Genomic DNA, 21078 nt, shown 5'->3' with positions numbered 1-21078 from the left:
AATTTACTTTTTGGCATGTAGACACCATTGGGATGCCTGTTGTTCTGTATGGCTGCGAAACATGGTCGCTTACTATGAGGGAAGAACGTAGACTGAAAGTATTCGAGAACACGATCCTGAGACAAATATTCGGACCCGAGAGAAACGGGAATGGGAATGGAGGAAACTTCATAACTAGGAACTATTTAATTTATACAGTTTACCAAACATTGTTAGAGTCATCAAATCTAGGAGGTTCAGCTGGCCAAACCATGTAGCCAGGTTGGAAGAAAGTAGGAAAGTTTTCAAAGTCTTAATTGGAAGACCAATAGGAGAACGACTATAAAGAAGACCTAGGTGCAGATGGAGGGGCAATATTAAGATGGATGTAGCAGAAATAGGAATACAAAGTAGAAACTGGGTCCAGTTGGCTAAGGATGTAAGTCAGTGCAGAGCTTTTGTCAACGCGGCATTGAACCTCCGGGTTCCATAGGCAATAGAATTAGTTAGACAACATTGAACGTATGTAGATTTTAGACTTTGATATTCGATTCTTTTTTCACGTTCAACACTTCTTGTTTTCTCCTATTGCAGCTTGCTACTAAAGATTGAAAATATGATGAAACTGAAATAATCTCCTACTACTAATGTTTATTTGATCAATATATTTTTAACATTGACGTTAACCTTGTATCACTAATGATACTAAAATCATTTAAGAATTAGTTCTATGATTATTATGGTAAATTTAGTTAGTATTATTACTATTGCTATTCGTATTTAATCTGATAATACTAGTAACACTGACTAGGATTAAGTGATTCATCATGTTTGACTAACACTTTATTGGGTAAACTTACCAAGAGTTAAATTACTCCTAGAATTAAAACAGTCACGTCACTGCTAGATGATGTTCGGTATATAACTAAAAATAACCTAGGTAGATATTTTTGTAATCATTGAAACAGGGTACTGAGTTCTGTATATAAAAATTATCAAAACATGGAATATCAGGAGAATGCAGAACCTGCATTTCTGAAAAATAAAATAAACATATTTTACGGAAACGAACTGCGTTTGGACATCCACAGAATTACATTCTCACTGAGATGCTGTAGAAACTTACAATGATGTATATCTTCACTTCAAAATGTCTTACTTCCCTCTTTAGAAGCTGGAGAGAAAAGAGTATATACTAGATTCTCGTAGTGTTAGGAAATTATTATCTTGTAAGTTATGGTTCTATAAGTGCAATGAGGATTTTAAAAACCAATTTCAGAAAATAGAAATTTTAGTGACTAATTCGGACGAACGTGGCTGATTGACAGCGTTATTTGTAAATTATTATCTAATAAACAAACCAAATATACATTATAGGGCTCAATTGTGGCACTTTAAAGATTATTTTGTCCTTTATCAACGTAAAGAATTTAGTTATGTTTAAAGAGTTGGATGATTTTTCTGTTTCAACTCTCATGGAAGATTTGTTAAGTTTAATCTTGTTTTAATATTTTCTTATCACTCTCATAAAACGTGTAGTTTTCTGTGAGGTACCGCGACATTATTTTACTGAGGTCACAATATGGAGGTTCTGATCTAATTTTGGTACATGTGTTGAAACACATAACGTCTACAAAGTGAATTTAGTAGTATTTATTTCCTAAAGCTATCAACAAACAGGACAATCAACATAGAACACAAAGATGTTTATAACATTTAGTTACAGTTTCATAAGCAATGTTGAAATTGCTATTACATTAGCCCAAGTGTGATTACATGTATTGGCATGTCTTAGGTATATTTACTGATACGAATGCAAGGTTTCATAATAAAGTTCCAGGATTGATTCTAACGACAGAAAATAATTGTCCACGATTTTAGGCTAATAATATTATATTTTTCTTTTCGAAGAAGTGTAAAGATTTAGTGTCGTGCAGCAAGGGGTACAAAATAACGCTGGCTTCCGTGCCTCAAAGAGTTAATGCATACACCTTTGGTACGCAGGGTACTGAGTTCGTTTCCTGATATGAAAGCCTTAAAATGTAAGCTTATTGCGGTAGTTCGGATTCCATGTTAAACTATAGGTCCACATATATTGTAAAGGGATGTTAAATTTCATTCAAAAAGAGATCTGTTGTAGCTGTATGGTTAGCGTACACCAGCAACCAATAGTTGTTTCCCTACAGGAACATATGTGGTTCCTCTCTCACGCTAAGCTGTATGTTTACGTTATACAGTTTCAGTGTTATATGGTTAACGTTACATTGTTTCGATGTTAAACTTTAATCGAAACTATCATCCAATCCAACGTCAAGTGTACGTACGCAAAGTTTTTGTTTACAGATAAAAAAGAAACTAACACAAATTACCAATATCAGTTACTTAGATTGTGATTACACCCTTGCAACGTAACTTTCACAATAAGAATTACAAGATATATCTGTTTGTATAGATGTTTTAAGGCAGCTATAACACTTTTGTTAAGTCGTTGTGAGCAAGTAAAAAATTTCATTGTTTATTGTAGTACCACAGTGCCTTGCGTTCACCATTGACAAGAAGTTAGTACATAAAAGCACGGAGTACATATTGAAAGCACATCATGATGCTCAGTATATTTTTGTATTCTTTTATTCATCAGTCTAGTTCTTTAAAACTGCTGCGGTGTTGATTTTGCACTTCATCGTCTTCTATTTTAAAACTTATTTGAAAGTTAGGGAAGTAATGCGCAGAGTTAAGTTAATGTGTGCGATAGCTATCGGATTGTGGACATTAAAGGATGTTAAACTAATTATGTTAAACGTGTGTTATCCAAGTTTAATTGAATAATTATGAGACAGATCGCCTATGCATTTATAACAATGTGTTTTCTCCTAATCATTAAATTATTTAATATACAAAGTGTGTCATTGACTGCAAGAGTAATTATTGTACAAAAGCAGCATTATGAAATACTCCTTTTATACTTACCCACTTGATTATGAAAATCTAGTAACGTGGTCTTTGCTAAATGTGCTTTTAGGTTAGTTTAGTTTTGAAGAGTGGAGCATGTTGCATTAATTTAGGCTGCATCAAAATAGGAATATAACATTTAATGAAACAAGAAAAAACTGAACAATATCTCACCAGCTTGATTCATTTGTCCAATCGCTCCTTGTATGCCTTGCAACATACCTGTGGAAAACAAAAATTATATTAAAAGGTAAAGCATTTAGAGAAATTGTGAATACGTCTTACATAATTAAATGGCCTAAAACATTAAGCTGCTCTTGGCAAAAACTTTACGTCATTGATTCAAACTCCACTCACGATAGGGATTTAACTACTGTCTTTACGCCATTCATTTTATTATCATCTTTCATTCCTTATCATCTGCTTTGGTATAAAAGAAGATACTTTAAGAAGCATTTAAATACAAGAACATTGGACAGCAAATTACATAATTCAACTATATTGTATATATTCAAAGTTGTAGATAATACTGCAGGAGGTGAAAATAAAAATAAGATTAAGTATAAAAACATGTCTAAGCAATATACATCGAAAGCGGCATCTTTCGTATGAGCAGATTTGTAAAGGTGGCAGAGACGCTTATATAATGCTCAATATTTCACGAATGCGGAAAGAAATTGCTGTTGAGTCAAGTCATTACATAGAAAAACACGTCCAACAAATGCAGCGACGGGCAAAAGAGTTCGGTCACCATGTAAAGCAATCAAAGACAGTAGGGAATCCGCAACGATATTATAAATTTCCCTTCTTAAGGTAGTAGATAGAGAAATTAGCATACGGAATGTTGGGCCTTCTCGTACAACCTTTTATTACAAAAATTGTGTTATGACACAAGTCACTCTAATTGAGGGTCGAAGACCGATACAATGTTCTCTATATATTTTGTTCGGGTAAAGATTCTTCGAAGGTACGCGGAGAGGAGAGAAGGATAGCACTGAGCACTCTCTACTCAAGCTAAGTGGTTACTGTTACGATTTCCCGTTGTTCCATCCAAGAAAAGGGAGGAGATGTTCCCGCAGAGATCCAAACAACTAAGGTGGTTGTGGTTTAGATTTTCCAGTGCCCCGAGAAAGCAAATTGATCAACAAAAGTTGCACGGAGCTCCAGGAAAGCTAGATGGGCATGGAAGATCGGCGAGAAAGGCAAGCTAAGAGAAAGAATTTGCCCAACCTTCCTTAATGCCAATAGAGGTTATGTATCGTGTTTTGTACTCTCTTAGCGGACAACAGCGGGGCTAGTGTACCTCTTCAGTCAAGCTTCCTTTTGATGATGAGGATGCCTATCGTTTGCTTGCTCGTTGTAGTAGTAGTAAAGAAGCATATAGTCTTGTTTACGAATATAAAACACGTGTAGATTACAACAATAGCGACCAGATACAAGAAGACAATGCGCGACTCTATGCGTAATCAGACACACAAACGGTGACGAAAGAGCAACGAACAGACGTGCAAAGAGAATTGAAAATGATCAGCTTAGAATCATCTGGATGTGCAAAGAAAGTTAGGCAATGCTACCGAGTCAAGAGATGTTACCACCCTTGAGCAATTAGTATATGCCATTAGAAGCAGTATAACACTCGCACGCTACGAGGAACGTGTAGTCAGTGTTGTGAGCCATACACAGAAAACACCCTGCTTATAACCGAAGTACGACAGTACATGCACAGAAACGGCATAACGAGAATTACTGTAACGGGAATTTAGCAAAACCAGGAGAGTGTGACATAGGATATCCCCGTCAAAGGAAAAACATTGAAACACTACAGTAGAAATAGAATTGTACAGAGGCGCACATTTGCAGAACAACAAAAACGTAGTCATACACTTAATAATAGCAATGATGGTATTGACCAGCAGATATAACAAATATTCGACGTGTAATCAATATGACACTATGGAACACTATATAGTGATATGCTACATCAGCGACTGATATGTGCGCGAAAATTTATTTGAGCCAGTGTCGTTATTGGTTACGTGTTTCTGGGTGTTCCTCGACCGCATGTGCTTCTTCCACGGTTAGCCTTCCTTGATTTACAGTTGCCAGATGCAATGGCTCAGTCACATTTAGGTGACGATACACAGTTGCAAATTTATAATGAGGCTTCATATTATAGGGTTACCTGATATGGTACCGTCATACAGCCTCTGTGCTACTACTAATTACTCGTCCATACAACAGATGCATGTCCACGTTATCGCAAGTACTGTACTAGACCATTTAATTAATTTCATGTCTATTATCACCTCCTCCTTGAAGTGCTGATGCACATGGTGACTGTTGATGAGTAACACATGAATAATTTTATTTGAAGCGTCTAGCACAATAATACAGCTGAATATAATAAAAACATATTAAGAAAAAGGAAAAGTAATTCCTTGCTTTAACCTCTATGAGGTTTATAGTTTACATGGCATTTATACTTTATAAAATTTATGAATTTCTTAGAATACATTATAGTGCGTCCAGTAAGAGAAACTCTCTGACAGCTCGCAGTGACATTGCCACTACTCGCGTGTCAATGTTTTTTTCGGGGCAACTGTAGTGGAAATTTAATTAATGGTATAAGAAAAAGTGATCGTGTTTGGTAACACTGGTATCAAAGTAGAGGCTGCAATGTCCCACCGCATGTGGTAAGAAACGTCAGAGACCATCTCTTGTTGGCCGTGCTATAACAAGGTTTAACTATCAAAACTGGAACTAATAGTTAATTTAAAATACCTCTTGTTTACAAAATGTAAAATTAGACATAAAGTACGACACTGGTATACACCATCTAGTATCATTCAGCAGTTTCCTGTATTCAGAATGGTAAAAAGTGCTCCTATAACTTCCAGGTAAATGGCATCGCCAAAGAATCGCAGTATTGAGGTATAAAGTTCTTTATATATCTGGAGTACTTTGAAAGATTGCCTACAGCAGGTTGTCATTCGTGATTAAATGTGAACATGCCACGACAATTATAAAGTAGTATCCCTAGTTTTTGTCTTTGGCGCGAGCTGTTCCGGTGGTGATACTAGGTCGAAAAAGTGTAAAGGTTTTTCCAGGACAGCCATCCTGTGTGAGGTTTTCCTTGTTAACACCAGACAAATACCAGGATGACACCTAACATACAGGTCTCAGATAATTTCCTTTCTTCCCTCTTTCTTTGGATACTATGATTGAAGAGGGACGTCTTCCCTCACGAGAGACGGGCTAACATAGATACTGAAAGCCCAGGAATCTAAATTCTGCTTGTTGTAATAGTCAGTACAGTAACTGGATTGTTATTAAACTCCTGTTATGATGACTGTGAACGATAATGTCTTTCTCCTTCAAGGCAAAACGATCACTGAGGATGTCCTTATAGTTCTGAAATGCATAACCTGCAATCCAAATTTGTCCGCGAGCTTCTATTAATGGAAAGAGACAAGGTGTTCACATTTTACAGGAAATATATGTCCACATATCGCACAAAATACTCTGTACTCTCCATGAGTTACAGAATGAAACCTCTCTTTGCCTACTGCGTTCTACTCATGTCCCTCCTTCCGACTACCTATTCCGGCATCTCGATCATATATTAGGACGGAAGATCTTTCTTAAGGAGCAAATTTGGTTGAGGAATTCTTCGTATCAGAGAGTCCATACGTCATAAGAAATGGAGTCCAATTATTCGCTCAGCAATGTTAAAACTGTGTGGTAACGGGAAGGGCACTACATTAATTAATAAGGTATTGTAGTGTTCAAATTTTGCCCATGGGAAAAGACGCGCCTCGCATAAACCTAGTACGCATTTAACAAATTTTTAAATCAAACTGTAAGCTAAAACTTTTATTGAATTATTTAGAAAAGTAAATATATTTGTGTTTCTCTTAATCATTCATTTCATTTTCTAAATAAATGAAATAAAAAACAATATCTAGTTACTGTCGATTAAAGAATAAAAACGCTCAAGTAGTGACGGACGGACGCAAAACAAAAGTTTGTTTTTGGTCCTGGTTCTCAATGGAAGTATTTGTGTTATAACTTCTTATGAAAACCTAAAACATAAAGCGCCAACAAAATCACGTCGAAATGGATTTTGATTTTGGATGTAAGTCTTACATGATTTCCTCTTTGTCACGACCACTAATGCAACAGCAATCAAAAATGTCTACAGCACTGTAAAGAGACAACTACCTGTATGTATAAACCTTTATATTGACACTCAATGATACAAGATATTCTGTAAAAGTTAAAATTGTATCATTTACAATAAATTAACAATAATGTTAAAAATTATATAATAAAAGTAACTATCACATTAAAAGATAATATTGTATTCTTTTGTAAACCTTAAGTAAAAGGAGTGTTAAAATGTTAAAAGATCCTTTATCTACTCATGTAATTACCAGCTGGGTTGAAACCTCCCATAAACGGCATACCAGGTTTGAAACCCATACCACCGAACGGCATCATCATTCCCATTATAGCTGGTGGAGAAAATCCCATCATGCCTAGGGGGAAAATAAGAAGAAATTTTATTATTTATCACGGCATATAGAACTGTTACATAGAACGTAAGTGTCTACATTTACTTATTACAACACAATTAAGATGAGTACCAACTACTCTTGGAAAATAATTGAAGATGAATTTACTGCAATAATCATATTAAATTTTCTTTAATAGCTTCATGTTGGAGGACATAACATAGCAAAATATGAACTGAAGATGCTCCATGCGGTCCGAATCATATGAGATCGAACCTGGACCTCCGGCTCTGATTCTTAATCAAACAAACTTAGTTAATTTTAGGGAAAATCTCATTATAAATACTTACTGTCGATTAAAGTTGCCCAACAATTGCCGAAACAGAATTAAACAAGGTAGTCCTACCGATCAAAAATCCACTAAAAAGTCAACAAAACATTACGACTCTCTATAAAAATTTGAGTCATGTGCAAAGCTAAACAAATTAAAACAAAATGTAAAATTAGCCTAATATAAAATTTGTTTAGACGATAATTTTATGAGCCATTAATTTATTTATCTTCACGCAGACTTCAGAAAACTTTATAAGTAATAATAATCAATAAATTTGTTTTTAGCAACTTTCTTATTTTTGCTTTATAGTGATTATCTTTAAGTTCGGTTAATATTGTTTTCCTTCACAAAAAAAACATGATTTGCATTTCTAAGGACTGTTCATTGTTAATGATTGCAAAATTAACATATCTTTAAAAATACGAAAATTTCTTGTTTTAAACAGGCTATTAAATTACAAATAATTGAGTGTAAATTATTTCTTTCTATAAACACCTGATATCAGTAGTTTCAGCTTTTGAAGACTCAAATATACTAGTAAAATTGGGAGTGAAACCGGTCAAAATATCAAACTAAAAGAAAGGAATTCTGGATGACAAGAAGTGATAACATTAACATATTTGTGTTCATAAGAGTAATGTTAATTCTAGTGTCAATTAATAGTAAAGAGAATATTAATCTGTATTTTTCCAGCAGTTATGCCTTTATCCTAAATACTTGTAAACAAGTGGGTTTATCTATTGTAATAAGCATGGCATCCGATGAACAATGTTTATCAATATGTTCTCTTTATTATTGCTATCTATGTTTTACTTTTCGTTAAACGTAAGAATTTAACTAACAACATTACGCTTTTTATTGTATTTGGATTTAAAGTTATTTTATATAAGATCGTCTCTCAATCTGGGGCTCGCGAAGGTAAGACGAAGAGATAAAAATAATCAGAATCTATTACTTTAAAATATTTTTAATATTATTTTGAATGTTGTTCTGATAGGTACATTTTTATTTCAATCATACTATTAAGAACAAAAATGTCTACTAAACATTTTCAATTGGTGCAAAGTTGTTTAAAAATCAATTTAAATGAAAGAGGTAAGATATGAAACTAATAAGAACTGCATGTTGAAATACCAGATAAATACAAATGGAATTAACAGTGCATATTGAAGTACAGGTAAAATTGAAAGCTAATTAGATACCTGAGCATGGTGTAATTTCACTTGTGCAGCAATGTTCAGTTCAATCTTCGTGATACATATTGTCAAGTCATTTAAAATACCCAATATTTTTTTACCAGCTGTCCAAGTTTTTTAACTAAAATTTTAAATCACTTTATTTTTTATCATATGATCCAAAATTAAGGGAGTGATGAAGTTTTAAAATCTTCAAACAACCTCCATTTTGAAACACTACGACGGATTCGATTTGATATTTTGAATATGAAAAACTCCCCAAATTCAGTTTTAATCCATTCAGATTTAGGGAAGTTACTATATCCAATGTATAGAAGAAATGGATTCTACTATTACAGAAGTAGAAGGATATCGTGACATCTCCGCATAGATATATTAAAAATCCCATACTAGCTTATTACAAACCAGAAATTATAAAGGGTATCACTGGGAAAAGGATGCGATAAATCGGAGATAGGGATAAGAATTAAGTTGAATACCACGTATTTATGCGAATAAATCCAGACAATGTGTAGGACAAGTTATTAAACAATTGTGTAAATATGGCATGGTGTTTAAGGTGGTTGGTGGGTTAATTTAAATAAATAAATTTGTTAATTCTATATAGTTACTTTTTAGCCAAGCACAATTTCAACCTGTAATGTGCAATGGGCTGAAAGTTTCGGGAGATCAAACTATTTACAGTATTAGTGTCAGAGAAGCATTTTCTTTCACAAATCAACGTAAATGTTGAACTAAAAGATTGTAATCTTTTCATAATTGTATTGAAGAATGATTTTCGAAAGCACGTTTCAATGTGAAATTCTTTCAAGGAAATATTATGCTTTACCAGATTGTATAGTCCAGAACTCTTAAGACAAAAACTATTGTAAAATTACAAATTGAGAAAAAAAACAGGAAATCTTAAAAGTGAGGGAAGATTAGCAAAGCAAAATGTAAATGTTTGAGAGACAGAAAAGATAATGTGAATAAAAACTGTAGAGTAAATTTTTAAAAATCAATTATGTAAGAATTTGTAAACAAATGGCGATAACTAATTTCTTGAGAAAACTGAAATTTCATTAATGAATGAAGCATGAAAAATTGAAATTTTGAGTGGAAAAATAGCTTTGTTATGGAAGCAAATCTCAAGTTAATACGCTTCACTTCTCATGAGCTTATCCGTGAACAAATGTCAAAGGATGTTTCTGCTTTTGCCTCATCCTCCCCCCTAGAAAAGCACGATTCTAAATCGATAATTCAAGCAATTACATGAAGAAATAAACATGATTTTTATCTGTCACTAGGTACTCTTTCCTTAGTTATATACGATCGTTCTGCCTGAATTATACCCAAATGCGGTTTCACCTTTGTGTTGTTAGTTCATATTTTCACTTCTTTACTACAAGCTACGAGTAATTAAATTTCCACACTTCGAATATGCACTTATCTTTACATATTTTCTAGAAAAACAAAAGATGACAAAAATTATTACATATAACAAAAGAATTTCTCAACATTTTTTTCTTTCAAATGTAAAGAGGTTGTAAAATATTGCAATTTATTAATGTTCTTTTTTGTTAGATAAAATAAAAGCTAAATTCTTATTGCTTTCTATTAACAACGATTGAAATGTTGGTTGTGTGGGAAAGAAAGTCTTATGCTAAATGTGATTGGGTTTAGTAAGGCAGAAAAATTTGTTAATTGAGATTTTGCTCTTATGTGATTAATTGAAAGTTCCTAGTTAGTACATTATAATAATTAGTAGACACAAATTTCTACTGTTGTAACGTTATTGTTAGAATAGTGAATTATTCTTGAAAGACTAACTTCATAAAATTTAGTTTTACAATCATGATGCAAATTGAAGACACACTACAAAAATCTGAGAGTGCAGAACCAATCTTAAGGGAGGAAAACAGAAAAAATGGTCGAAATTATATAATTCTGATTACTTCGTTCCCTATCCGAAGATTAAACAACTACGAGGCATTGATAAGAAGATTATATATTCAAATATTACTGAAGACTTTGAAAGATCAAATAGTGTCATTTGGAAACGAGGATAAAATGTTAACTAGGTAGGTAGTAGGTTAACGTATTCACTATCAAATAAATTCTTTGTGCTCTTCGTAGAAGTTAAGAAACTTTAACAAACGCGTAAAAACAAATTTGCTCTATGTTTTAAGAATATGTGCATGGTTCCCCTTATTGAATTCAGTAGAATTGTTCTTTCAGTGATAATTCCTCTGTGCCAGGTACTATCACGATCCTTATGACCATGGAAAATTTAATTACACAAAAATTAACTTTTTCAGAAGTTAAATGGAATTTAGGCAAAATTATTTTCCGAGGAAGGATAGAATCCAACTACCTAACGCTAGCTTCTCTCAAATGATTACGATAGGAGAATTGTAATGCAACGGAAAAGTAACAAAATGACTTATAAGAAATCACTTTCCGAAAATTACTAGGTTCTCATAATATAAGAGACATACTGCCCTACTTGATGGACATCATTTAATTAAAATATGCAGTTTATGAGATGAAGATTAACTTACTTATGCTTCAGACAAGAAGAATGAGTAAAAAGAGGCCATGTCCTTATAATTACGTATCATCCGGCATTTGTGTGATATCACTTAGAGATAACATAACTTCATCAATGACATACATATGTATTGTTTACTAATTTAGAGTTTTTATTTGCACATAATAAACATATATTTACTGAATAATTTCAGTTCAAATGAAACTGAAACGATTGCAACTGGCAAAGCTTTGTTTTAACTCCAGCACCTAATTATTTGTCAAGCTTATCCACAATCTTCATTGAGAATCTTCCACGTTATTTCTGTAGTGTTATCAATAAGATGTCGGGATGATACCTGATAATAAGGCCACATGGTCTCTTTTTATACTTATCCGTCCCAAATACACACATAAGACGTTTAAATTCAACTTTTATTTATTTATTTTGTAAATTTCTATGCATATAAATCTCTTAGAAATTGGGAAATAAGGAAATTAAAAGTCAGCTTTCCAAATTTGCCGACATCGAGTTTTAATTGAGGGTGGCAAACAATCAAGAATTTGCTCCTTTTAACTAGAACCTTCGTAGAAAAAATCCTTACATTACATCTAAGTTGAGTATTTTGTTCGATTGTTACCATGCCACTTATGATAATTTAAAACATCGCATAAAACAACCTACAAGTAATGAAGATTATAGATATAACCTCTTTCTGAGTATAAATTCTCTTAAACTAGCTTTCAGAAAAAAAGGATTGTAGCAAACATGAATTATTGTTTTCCTAAAGACAGTCAACGTCCCAGACGTAAAATAATTTGTTTAGTCCCTGGTTTCTGCTATGATTTCCTTATTTGCTATTATATAAGATTAATTTATTAGATAGTTTTTACTTAATACTAAAGGTAACATATTAAATGTATGTGTATGTGTATAAATTATGAAAATTTTTAGGTAACTAAAAATTATCAAAAAGTTTAATGCATATTGATTCACCGTAATATAATATTCGTCTATGTTAAATGTATATATAAAGTTAATGGGTTTAATTGAGATACTTGAAAAATATCAATTATTAGTTAATTGTTAAAAGGCTTGGACTTTGTTAATAAAATTCTAATTCCTCATTTACGTGTTTCTTCAATGATTATAATTTATCAAAAATGTAGGTTATTACGTACAAAGTATTAATTATAACTCTATTATTTCTGTTCTAGTGTACTCAAAAGGAATTATCTTAAATAGATGTCCCACGAATTTTATGAGAGGAAAATTTTTCTCTAACCTAATGAATAATTATACGGTATGCAATAAAACAATTTGTAATTTTCTAAAAGGTAAATATGAAAATATCGTATATTATTATCTCTATGTTAAAAGAAAATGTACAGTCTGGTTTGAAACAATTGCAGGTTACTGACTTTTATTTAAAAAGTAAAACTGATCCTAACGTTTATCAAGGAGAAAAGCATGTAATCTCACTTACGGTTATAATTAAAGAAAACACGAAAGGATATTCTATGGTTAATCGAAACCTTTACACCTTAATCGAAACAGCTTGTTTATCAGAATTTCTTAACGTGGTTTCTAGGATATGATCTTCTCTAGTAAGGCAGATGGTCAATATATTTTTTAATAGTACTGTATTTTTTCGTACATGGAATTAAACATAATTTCTGACCAATTGTGATTTTTATTTTAAACCTAAGACCTAAATTTCTCTATGCACTGTTGCAACAACCTATCAGCAGTTAAAGTTAAATCAGTATTCAGACTTTAAGAACGTACATTGTTACTTAACAAATTCAAACAGTTATCGCATAAAAGGTTAATATACAAGTATAACGTTTTATATTCTTTGCGTATATGTAAGTAAATATTGCGTATATGTAAGGCAGGTTTAATATATGTCCCTCTCTCTCTCCTGAAACTTGCGTTGTATAAACGTAAAAGTTCAGCAGCAAAAGTGTCAAATAAGACGTATCTAATAGGTTTTATTGTTGCTTGACTTTCTAATAGATTCTGATTAATATAAAATTTCACAGCATTTAACGTGCTAGCAATGGTCATTTTCAATATTGAAAAATATAGTGTATGATACAGTTTATTTGATGAAATACGTACAATTTTCTTGAATTTAATTTATAAAGTTGTAACTTTCATATTTAAAATTAGAATACCTCAGTGACTTTCCAATTTTCCTTGTCTTGTGTTTCAAACAAATAATATTCGTATTACAAAATAAAGCACAATTTAACAATTTCACGTTAGTAATTGAGCATTGTTTCTATTTCAATAACCGTTGCATTGGATTTACTGATTAAGATTATCCATATAAACAATGCAAAGCAAGCATTTAACATGATAGAGAACAATGCTTATTGTTTTCTCTACGCTAAAAACATAATGAAATTGTTTTAGATCTGTCCTTTGTTATATACAGTTTCAACTGAAATTAAATAGATAGTAAACTACGGAATAAATTTCATATTTTTTATATTAAATAAAACAACAATTGTAACCAAATAAACATTGTTCCTTACTTATTGTATGTACTATACGTTAAATAATTATTTATAAGTTGACGAAGAAATTAATAAAAAGAATTGTTCCTGTGTTGCAAAAAATATAAAATGTCAAACACAAAATGTCTCCAAGAGCTCTTTACAAATAACTAAATGACTTTCGTTTGAATTATGAACAGCAATAGTAAATGGCGAAACTATGTGAAAGATATACTAAATCCAACTTTTAGCAGAAGAATAACAGCAAAGACAGCGCCTATTCTTGATATGATGTATCCAAATTTAAAAGTCGATTCTCCCTGGTTACTCCACTATTTGTTCTAGAGGAGTTAACATTCAAATCCAAAGACGAAGTAAATTTGTCTTTTTTCGGTTTTAATGAAGGGCGGAAATAGAGCATGTTTTTGAGACAGTGAAACATTTCAAAAAGCTTATTTTTCTATGTTCCTACAATTTTTGTTCTCAAACGGATGGAAACACGAGCGCGATATAGTGTATCATTCACCTCAGGTATGGCATTTCCTTGGTCAATACGAGGAATGATATTTTGTCATACATAACATCATGTACTGGACATACCCGTTTCCTCCCACATATTCACATTCTATCAGGTCTTTCACAATCACTCATGTATATCGTTCGTCTCCTTCACCCTAATGTCGATGATGATGAGACGTCAAGTTAAATATTTCAGCATTTCGTAGTATTTTAGCCTATAAATATGTCTTCCATGACCTTCCTAATTGACAAATATACAAAATATATCTGAGGTATTATATTTTCGTTCGTTTACTTATAAACGTTTCTTTTTCCAATAATATATGTAATTAACTGCAATTAAAAAGGGTAAAAATTATTTATTCTATTGAAATATAAATCATATGCAACACATTTTGCACATACGAAAAATTATATATGTCCAAATCAGAACATCTGAATGCAGAAAGCTGATAAGCAGTTTGACACATCATTGAGTTATTGCAGAACGTCCTAAGGATGACAATGGCATGAGTTGTTTGTCTTGGATTCGAATCTCGCTAAAGACGTTAATATTGAGTGTACCATGTGCTTGTGGCTACAAACATTCTACACGTGTTCCTGTCTTTAAACAACAACCACATACACCTTACACTGGAATACTACACCTTACATTGGAGTACTATAAACTGCAGACAACAGAGACATGATAACGAGGGAACAGCAGAGCCACACTCTTCCAGAACGCCTATATAACTGAGAAGATTTTATGGACAGTCATCAGTTTTGACTGATCAAATTCCCTTCCGGGGCCTGCAATGGAATCTAAAATGTACCTTCTCAAAAACTTAACTTACAGTGGAGCTAACGGTTCCTTTTTTGTTTTATTTTTTTATTTTTCTTTCTTTCTTTCTTTCTTTATTTATTTATTTATTTTGGCTTGCAGTAGAGCCTTGTGGGAAACTTTACGTTTCTTCTTGCTTGCAGTGGAGCAGCGGGATATGTTTCATTGCAACTCAGTCTAGCTTGCAACAGGGCTTTGACGGGATCTCTAACCCCTCTGCTTTCAGTGAAGGAGAAAGCGTTTTAACATCCTCATATAGTCCGCAACTGAGGATTCCTCCCCGAAACAGTTAAATCGAAGAGACATCCAATTTCAACCTTTCCGAATTTTTATGATAAAACTGGTCGTGGGAAAAGATTCCAGATTACACTTTACTCTTCCTAACCCTGTACAGTTAGAATGTTACATGGTAGTGGCCTTAGACTCAGTTTAACTCCCAAAATATCGACTAGCTTTGTCTCTCGTTGACTTGTTTTATCTATGTTTTTGAAACCAAAACTTGTAGTACAAATTTCGTACAGGTTTCCGTCCAGTTTTAGTACAGATTTTTACAAAAGGTATGAAGTGTATTCTTGGGGCACTTGACCGATTGCACATGAACAGCTTTTCGCTATGTATTATCATTTATGCTGTATAGTGATCAACGTAAAAGCTGGGAAGGTTTGCTTTCTTCCATTTTGAATTTGAATATCTTTGCCAAAAGCGAACTTCAAACCTAAACATTGATATCCTACGCTTTGACTATGACTCCTGGTGATCCAACAAGTAGTTCTTGAGAACTTTTGTGTCTCGCGAGGACGAATACAGGGACAGGGTGTATATACAGGGTGATCTATTTACAACGATAGTAGTAAATATCTCAGAAAATGTATTAGGCAGAGAAGCAAACTTTTGCACCAAGAAACTATAAGGAAGGGCATGACGTCCTAAGTAATATTACTTAAATCATGCAGTTGCAAGAACTTGTTGTAATTACAGCAAATAAAAGCTATTGCTGCAATTCTGTAAAAGAGAAGGAAAATAAACCATCATTTTAAATATTTTCTATAAATGCGCCATTTTCAGCAGTCTTCCGAACTTTACCAATGTTTATCATACCTTCGGAACGGTTTGAGATATCGAAGTACTGTCAACGGCAAATTGACTTGTTTGCCAACTGCAAACACTACAAATAACTAGATAGGTATACTTGTCTAAACATTTGTTCGAAGTAAGCTCTCTAAAAAAAATCAAATCTTCAAGCCCTTGTAATTTCGTTCCTATTCATTCAAAACAAGTAAGAATGACCATGGTATCCAACGCTAAGGTACTTTCGATGTGTTTTATTCTGTCAATTTTTGTTGTGTTGTATATGTGATAGAGGCTTCTAAACTTTTACTGTTTGTGATACTACACCTAAAAAGACGGTGTAAAACAAACGAGTGTTTGGACATAGGATACAAAATTAAAGTTCACGGTTTTGCATTCCCACTATCTTCGAGGAAACACTAATAGTTACAGGAATGTAATTTAGTTCAGCATTACATTGTTTCGGTAAGATAAAAAGATTCAGTATAGAATCGTCTTATATACTACTGCATTGACGTGACGTGTAATATACAGCAGCTCCACATGACTAATAGTTTATCACTACAATATGTATGAAGTTTTCACTACAATTTCGATTCAGGGATGAAGGGCAATCCAAATTACGTACAAGGCAATATGCCTTTTCCCTTTGTAAGGCTCAGATAGCGGATCTCGATTGCGAGCCCAACATTAATCACGACGCATTTCCAGTTAGATGGGGCTGAGTCCTTCAGCTGCACTTGCCTGCGGCCACACCCAATGCTCAACTTTTGTGCTACTCATGGTTAACTCCATAAACCTTATTTTGCAGATAAGCGAGGATAAGACTAGACTGCAGAGCTACTAACATTAGCGTATACGTAACTTTTCGGTAACACTAACAAACCTATCATGTAAATGATATGACAATGGATAACAAATAACTCTTCAATAAATACACAGTATATGAGTCCAATGTACTATCCAACGCTTTCATGACCTCAGAAACGATATGAATGGCTAAAATATATCTTTTTGTTTTATTCATTTTTTACAGATTTTTCGGCTCTTTCATTAATTCATGTTTACATGTATTTTAAGAATAACGAAAATATTTCTATGTCCTGAAGTTCCGGTTTTGGAAGCAGGAGAGATACTTATAATCAAATATCAATACCGATTTCTCGGCGGCAAAGTTGACAAAATCGATTTTTGACCGCTTTTTATCAGTTTCTGACCACTGTGCGTCAGTCAGTTCGTTACTCCGCATGATAACTCTTGAACGGATACGAACTTATTATTTCTGTATTTTGCAATAAATAGCTATAATAATCATCTCAGAGGAATTCGTTAACGGAATCAATCAGTTAATAAGAGATAACGGCAACTTTATAGGTGGTTTCTATAAACGGTCCCATACACGTAATTGAATTTTTAATTTTGTTTTCTGCTACAGATAGAGAGAGAGATTATATAGACCATATATTCTTTAATGAAATAAATCCAATTAGGTATTATCAGATAACAACGATTTTAAAAGTAACTATCTACAGACCGTACTCCATGCATATAATTTTTATTTATTTATTACGATAATATTCAGCCAGAGCGATTACCTAGACCAAGTTTACTAATTGATTGAATCCGTTAATATCTTAACGGATAACAACGTCTTTAGCGATGGTTGTTTATGTCCTATATCCCACACATATATACTTGCTGAAACATTCAGAAGATTAAGTGCGTAATATGCAAAATATCTGTCTCAGAAGGTAAATTCGCGAAGTATCCCCTTTGAATTCGTGTAAAAATGATTCAAATGCAAAGTTCTCTGCGACCCAATGTGTATTGTAGTAACTTTTGAGATCCATACCTGTAATTTCAATTTTTAAGGATCTTCATATATCTGAAAATCAATTATACACTATATAACGCTTGGACACTAAATTGATTTTAGTTTCTTTAAATGTAACTGGACACAAATTTGGGCATATGCAAAACAAACAGGATGAGGTACTAGTTCTCTGACACGTGCTACCAATCTCAGACGCCATCTTGCATCCGCCATACTGGATTCAACTTTCGGTTTGTCAGGTGGGAATAGGTGCAAGTGATAAAACAAATTCATGTACAATTTTCTCGGAAATTCACTGGCTTAGTGAATTTTACCATATCTTGTACCGTTTGCAAGTTATCCCATGTTAAATCCCTCCAGACACTTCGCGAATAGACATTGCAGAGTAATATCGGTTACGCTTACGTTTTTGATGTTGACAAATCAAAACAATTTCTAACTGGAAAAATACTGTAGGTATGAACATACTCTTTACAACTTTGGTGTCAATCTTATTACGATTTTGTGAGTGATTGTTATTACTTAAATATTATACTATAGCAAGGAAGTAGTGTATTGCAGTCAAATATGCTTAGTGTAAATCCAGATACGACCAGATGTGGGTGAAGACCTATCATTTGCGTATTGACGTATGTGTGCCTTAATGTAGGTACGTTCAGAGAATATTTCTTCAACGATAAATCACGTAAAAGATTACATGTATATACAAGGGGACCTGCACAACTTCCGATTTGGTTCAATATTTGTGAAGTGCCTGTCATTTAATATACAATACCTTGAAGACAGTACAAGCTACGATAAAACATACTACACCAATGAATTTCCGAAAAAGTGTACATGACTTTAATGTATAAGTTGAACCTATTCCCATTTGAAAAACCGAAAGTTTAATCAAATATGGCGGATCCAAGATGACGGCCTGGGTGGGTAACATGTATCAGAGAAGCAATACTTGATCTAATTGGTTTTACATATGCCCACACTCATGTCCAGTTTCATCTAGAAAAACTAAAAGCAATTTTGTGTCCAGCGTTATAGTAGTATATGATTGAATTCCATATATATGATGGTTCATAAATATACAAATTACTGTTATGAACCACTAAAATTAGTACAATATACGTTGGGTCGTGAACAACTTTGCATTTGAATCAATTTTACACCAATTCCTAGAGGACCCCTTGCGTATTTATCTTGTCAGTTGCAAGTGTACAAGTGGTGTTCAAAATTCTAGGCAAGAAGAGAATCCCTTATCAGCGTGGAACACATTCCACGCTGAATACTGCAGCCAACAAAACCAACATTCATTGACGTGGGGCAGCTCATTCTCAGTAATCAGTGAGAGAAATTTGAGTGCAAAAACAAGCAGCGTGGGAAATGTGGAAACGATCAACTACGAACACTTGCACTTCCGGAAAATCACAGCTAGATGAGTTCTAAAACTTCTAACGTTCGAGCAGAAGCACTGTAGGGAAAACATCTCATCTCAGCATTTAAAGCGAATTCGACAGAAGGTGAAAATTTATTACCTACGATGAGAGCTGGGTGCATCATTATACTCCAGAGTCAAAGTGCTCCAGCAAATAATTCAAGGGATACGTGTGCCCTGGCAAAGTGATTTTGATGGTATTTTCGGACAAAGACGGAGCGATATGCAGTAATTGCTTGGCACTCGGGGCTACAATGAACGCGACGTACTACAGTAATTTCCGCCGGTCCAAAATCAAGGAGGTTTTCTGAAGAAAACGGTTAGAGACGATGAAGGATGGCGTCATCATCCTTCTTGACTACACGCGTCCTCATAGAACCCACGACAAAGGTCACAGGTATCACCGAACTTGGTTGAGAAATCTTAACCATCAACCGTATAGCGCTGATCTGTCACCTTGCAACTCCATCTTTTTGGTTGCCTCAAGGATCACTTGGAGGACAAAAATTCCACAACAACAACGAACTCAAAGTGTGTCTGCTCAAATGAGTGAAAGATTCTTCTAAACTGTTATATTCCTTAGGGACTTCCATACCGATGAAACATATATATATATATATATATATATATATATATATATATATATATATATATATATATATATGTGTGTGTGTGTGTGTGTGTGTGTGTGTACATAAGGAGTACATTGAAAAGCATCAGTAGTAGATTCATATGTTGCCTTCTCTATACTGAATGCCTTGAGCAACTTGGTACACATATCACTTACAATCTGTAACAAATGCATTGGGTTTAAGATACTCCTAGCAAACCTAGGGGTGTGAAGTTGGTGACATATAAACACAATCGAAAAGAACTTATATTGCTGTGTAGTGCGGCACTCAAATGCCGTATTGCAGGCGAAAGAAGCATATAGGGAAATAGTCGAAAATATGTAAAAAAAAAAAAAAAAAAAAAAAAAAAAAAAAGTAGAAAATAACCAATATTAGTGTCGAATTCGTAGTTTTTGGGGTCACTGAGATTAATAGTGATGTGTCTCTACGCCTTTTAAGAACAAGCTCAGTTCTAACTGGAATGGTGGTGAAGAAGGGTAAAAAGTAAAATACCCAAAATGAACTACATTAGTGTCAAAATCTTGGTTTTTAGGATATCTAAACTGCTTAATGACATTTAAGCCCAAGCCCAAGTTTATGCACCATGTCAGTTAGCGACACGCCAGGGTGAGTTCTTGAAGGGTGAACTCCACTGAGTCTCGACTTCCTAATAGCTCCATATCGATCCCTGCAATAATTAGAACGTAGAGTAAAAATTGTAACAATTTCTCTCAACGACATGAACTGCCCACTGGTTGTTACACTGATTCCAAAGCAAGATTCTGCCGAAAGGTCTCCGTAACAAACAA

The 21078-nt window shown here is 33.6% G+C and overlaps 1 protein-coding gene across 9 annotated transcripts in view; it reads right to left on the bottom strand.

The window, feature by feature from the left end:
• LOC145683720 (uncharacterized) overlaps positions 1-21078 on the bottom strand; it is a 425859-nt gene that overhangs the window by 88773 nt on the left and 316008 nt on the right. For all 9 annotated transcript variants that reach the window (XM_081755184.1, XM_081755185.1, XM_081755190.1 and 6 more), the window contains 2 exons: positions 7362-7466; positions 3103-3150 (listed from right to left, as the gene is read on the bottom strand). In XM_081755184.1, the coding sequence (XP_081611310.1) occupies positions 3103-3150; positions 7362-7466 (153 nt within the window). The remainder of the gene's footprint in view (positions 1-3102; positions 3151-7361; positions 7467-21078) is intronic.

The sequence above is a fragment of the Thermobia domestica genome, chromosome 4 (assembly GCF_964235325.1).
Source record: "Thermobia domestica chromosome 4, izTheDome1.hap1.1, whole genome shotgun sequence".
Lineage (NCBI taxonomy): Eukaryota > Metazoa > Arthropoda > Insecta > Zygentoma > Lepismatidae > Thermobia > Thermobia domestica.
This window is presented reverse-complemented; position numbering and strand designations above follow the sequence as displayed.